At 33.5% G+C, this 4153-nt stretch overlaps 1 protein-coding gene across 1 annotated transcript; it reads left to right on the plus strand.

Annotated features, from left to right (window-relative positions):
• Nucleotides 1-1444: 1444 nt before the first annotated feature.
• On the plus strand, nt 1445-2927 carry LOC133800732 (protein DOWNSTREAM OF FLC). The gene is made up of 2 exons (XM_062238762.1): nt 1445-1757; nt 2413-2927. The coding sequence occupies exons 1-2, from the start codon at nt 1604-1606 to the stop codon at nt 2742-2744; spliced, it is 486 nt and encodes a 161-aa protein (XP_062094746.1). The 5' UTR covers nt 1445-1603; the 3' UTR covers nt 2745-2927.
• The last annotated feature ends 1226 nt before the right edge of the window (nt 2928-4153 follow it).

Below are 4153 nucleotides of genomic sequence, written 5' to 3' on the forward strand. Positions count from 1 at the left end.
GTCCAAAAATAGACTCATTCACCCTCCCCAACAATCCATGCTCCTCAAATCTTTTCTTCAATTTTGTTAACCTCCCGGAACCCCTATAGGTCATAAGACCGACATAATGATCCTCCATAGGGATCTCAAGCGGTGGGATACGTTTGGGTGGCATCTGCAAAATATCCAAAAAGAAAAGAAAAGAATTAGTTGAATTTATAAAAAATACTCAATCTGTTGTTGTCATCGAAATGGGATCGATGTACCATCGAAATAACATCGATGGAGCATGGAATCGATGCCATATATGTTCAGCATCGATATGGCATCGATGTGGCATCGATATACCATCGTTTGCCATCGATTATGCATCAGCATCGATTATGCATCGATGTAGCATCGATATACCATCGATGGCATTTCGATGGTACATCGATGCAGCCTTTCGATTCCACATTGATGCTCCATCGATGCCATGTCGATGCTAATGCGAACATCTAATTTAGATGTTATTTTCGATGTGATATCGATGTCGAATCGATGCCATATATGTTCAACATCGATATGGCATCGATGTGGCATCGATATATCATCGATTGCACATCGATTATACTTCAGCATTGATTATGCATCGATGTGGTATCAATAAACCATCGATTATGAAAGAATCGATATACCATCGATGGAGAATCGATGGAGCATCGATTGCTCACTGTATGTCATCGATGGAGCATCAATGTGGAATCGAAAGAACATCGACCCACAAAATTTTTGCAGAATTTGCAGAATGCACATAGAATCAAACCCATTTTAAGCTACATTTTTTGCGAAATAAAGATTAACAATCAAACCCATTTCATCGATTTATACATTACGATTCAATTTTTTTTAAAAAAAAAAACCACATGACAACCGAATGTCTTACCTTACCGTGGCCGGCGATGGAGAAGACGGTGGCGACGGCGGCTGTGAGGAGAGAGAGAGCTTCGCCTGAGAGAGATGGTAAGAATGTGAATCGAGAGAAAATAATGAGAAAGAAATGAGAGAGTTTGGCTGGGAAGAGGGAAGAGTTTGGTTTGGCTGAGAAGAGAGAAGGCGAGGGATCTCGGTTAGTGATATGTGTATTTTTGTCCAAAATTTTAAAATAGTATATATATGGGAGAGTATTTTATGTTGGCATTTAAAAAAAATTAAGTATGTTATTAAACATACTGTCTAAAATTTATCATTCCATTCCATTAATATAGTTAAACAAACATAATAATTATTATTCTAATGATGATTCCAAATTTTAACCAAATAATGGAATATTATCTCCAATAATAATACTTTTATAATTTACTTCAATCTAATTACTATTACCATTTTTAATTTTCTCAAAACAAAAATCACCTTATTTACCAAAAAGCCCCTATATTCAAGAAAGTACAAATAAATAATCAAACTCCGTGACATAGTACCAGTACCAGAGCCCACACGCGCATTCAATTGCTTTAATCTCATCAGCGAATTCCCTCTCCATTTTATCCCCACTCTTTTCTTTTTCTTTCTCATTGTCTTCTTTTAGCTTTTCTTCTTCAAACTCTCTCTTAGTTCTCCCATCTGAGAAAGAGAAAACTCTGCAATGGCGAAAGCAGTTTTGTTAATGGCGCTTAGCTTCCTTCCGGCATTGGCTTTGGCAACCCGTTGGGTGAAGGACCCCCTTGTAGTTGAAGGGAAAGTTTACTGTGACACCTGCCTTGCTGGTTATGAAACCACCGCCACTACTTACATCGCTGGTAACCATTGCTTTAACATTTCTTTTTCATCTTTTATTTTTGTGGGTATTTTTTTTAGGGGGCTATTTTCGTATATTTTCTGTGAATGATTGTTAATCTGTGGTATATACTTCTGGGTTTTGTAGATCTAAGTTTGGATGTGTTGTATTATGATAGCATTGTAGGTGATCTGCTTGATCTGAATGGTTTTGACTGTGTTTGACTAAGATTTGAAAGTGTGGACTTGAAACGAATCCGATTAGTACTAGGACTAGTGTTTGTCAACATCCGATTAGTATTATTTTATATATCTTTGTCGAAACCATCGTATAAATTAACATTGAAAAACAATTATAGTGGAGCTAATTGGATCTTGTAAATCTTTGTCCACATTTTTAATATGGATTCTTTGCCGACATTTTCTATTAGTAACTGCCAAAACTATTATAAAAAACAGTAAAAAAGGAATAATAATTTATTGAAAAACAGACTTATTATTATATGTCTAAATTTGAGTAGGTTGCTATATTTGGATCGGAGAGGATATTGAATCGACAATTTCAAAAATATAGTTTTCATTTTTCATAGTAAAATTTACATATCTCACACATTCTTGTAAAATATGTACATATAAACGGTTTGTTTGTTTGTTTGTTTTTTTAATTCTGTTACATAGGAGCCAAGGTTAGAATAGAATGCAAGGAGAGGGTCTCAAACAAGATTATATACAGCAAGGAGGCCACAACAGACTCATGTGGAACCTACAAGATGCTCATTCCTGAGGACCATGGTGATGAAATCTGTGATGCTGTGCTAGTTAGCAGTCCTCAGTTCGACTGTGCCACTGCATCCCCAGGCCGCGACCGCGCACGTGTCATTCTCACGGAGAACAATGGCATTGCAACTAAGAATCGTTTTGTCAATGCAATGGGATTCACTAGGACTGACGCCCTTGCTGGCTGCGCTGATGTTCTCAAGCAGTATGAGGAGACTGAATATGGATACTAGAGATGTGGTTTGAGTGAAGTTACTATGATGCTAAATATATCTTGGTTTTGGCATATCCTTTTATATGTATCTTTACTTATTTATTTATTTTTTCCTTTTTCTTATGGTTTTGTTTGTTTGAAAGTTTAAAAAGACCACCCTATAAACTTATTTGTTAATGGAATCTACTAAGAAATTATTGAAGTCTTCATTGTCCCCGTAAATGGGGTAATTTGCTAAACTAACAACTTTTCTATGTAAAATTTGCAAAATAGCTTCATTGGTTTTATACCAGGGTTTTTAAGCTGTAGTCTTCATTATTTATACTTTGTAACAATTAGGTTTCGAAATTTGATTTTGTATTAGTTAGGTTCCTAATCTTTTCAAATTATATCATTTAGGTCCATCTAAATGATATTTTTATTTCTTTTTTATTTCAAAATACATAAATAAAATATAAAAAATGGTGAATCAATTTTAAAAAAAATTGGACTACTTAATTTATAACAATACTGAACATGACATTGAAAAAAATATATATTTTCATGACATTTTAAAAATATTTAAAGGTTTTATAAATTAAATTAGTTTTTCATTAAAAAATATTCTTACCTATAATTTTTATTGTTAATAATTGAACAATCATGAGATTATCAATATTTATAATGTATATATTTATTTTTTATTTTGCAAATTTTTTTGTAATGCGACTTATAACTAATCATATATATATATGCTCATAAATAACTTTATGTTGGAGGAGAGTGAGATAACACCACCTCAAAAAATAGAAACTACACAAAAAATGGATTGACAAAGACTTTAAAAAGATTGAGAAAGAACTTGCGAATCCAAGTAGATTAATGATGTTCTTCAACTTTGATGGAGCTTCAAAATCCCTAGACAAAACCACCATTTTGAGCAAACCAAAAACACAAAACCAAGACTTATACACGTTGCAAAACAGTGTCCTAATACTCTATTTCCTAGCCACCAATGTATTGGTTTTTATAGATCAAATAAGAGATTATACGCAGAGGAACAATAATCAAAATTGTTAATTTAATCTCACAAGATTTCTAGATCTACTTCTTCACATACATATATATATATATATATATATTGAATCAAAGACATGAATAAAAAATTACCTTAGGTCCTTCCTTGCTGCTATCTTTTTGTATGGCAAAAATCCTTGAGATCTCACACCAAGATCTTCCAAAATGTTCTCAGCACACAAAGAACGAGTGTGTGCTCGCTATACAAAATAATAGACAAAATCTATTTATCAGATGTTCTCAACACATGAGATCTGATAAAGTTCGGACCTAAGTTCGTGAAGCACAGTGACCTATGCTTGTAGCACTGTTCTCTTTTTCTCAAAGAGATTTCACGATATTATTCTATCCCTGAAAAGTATCGTTCTGAAA

Source organism: Humulus lupulus, chromosome 9, assembly GCF_963169125.1.
Source record: "Humulus lupulus chromosome 9, drHumLupu1.1, whole genome shotgun sequence".
NCBI classification, from domain to species: domain Eukaryota; kingdom Viridiplantae; phylum Streptophyta; class Magnoliopsida; order Rosales; family Cannabaceae; genus Humulus; species Humulus lupulus.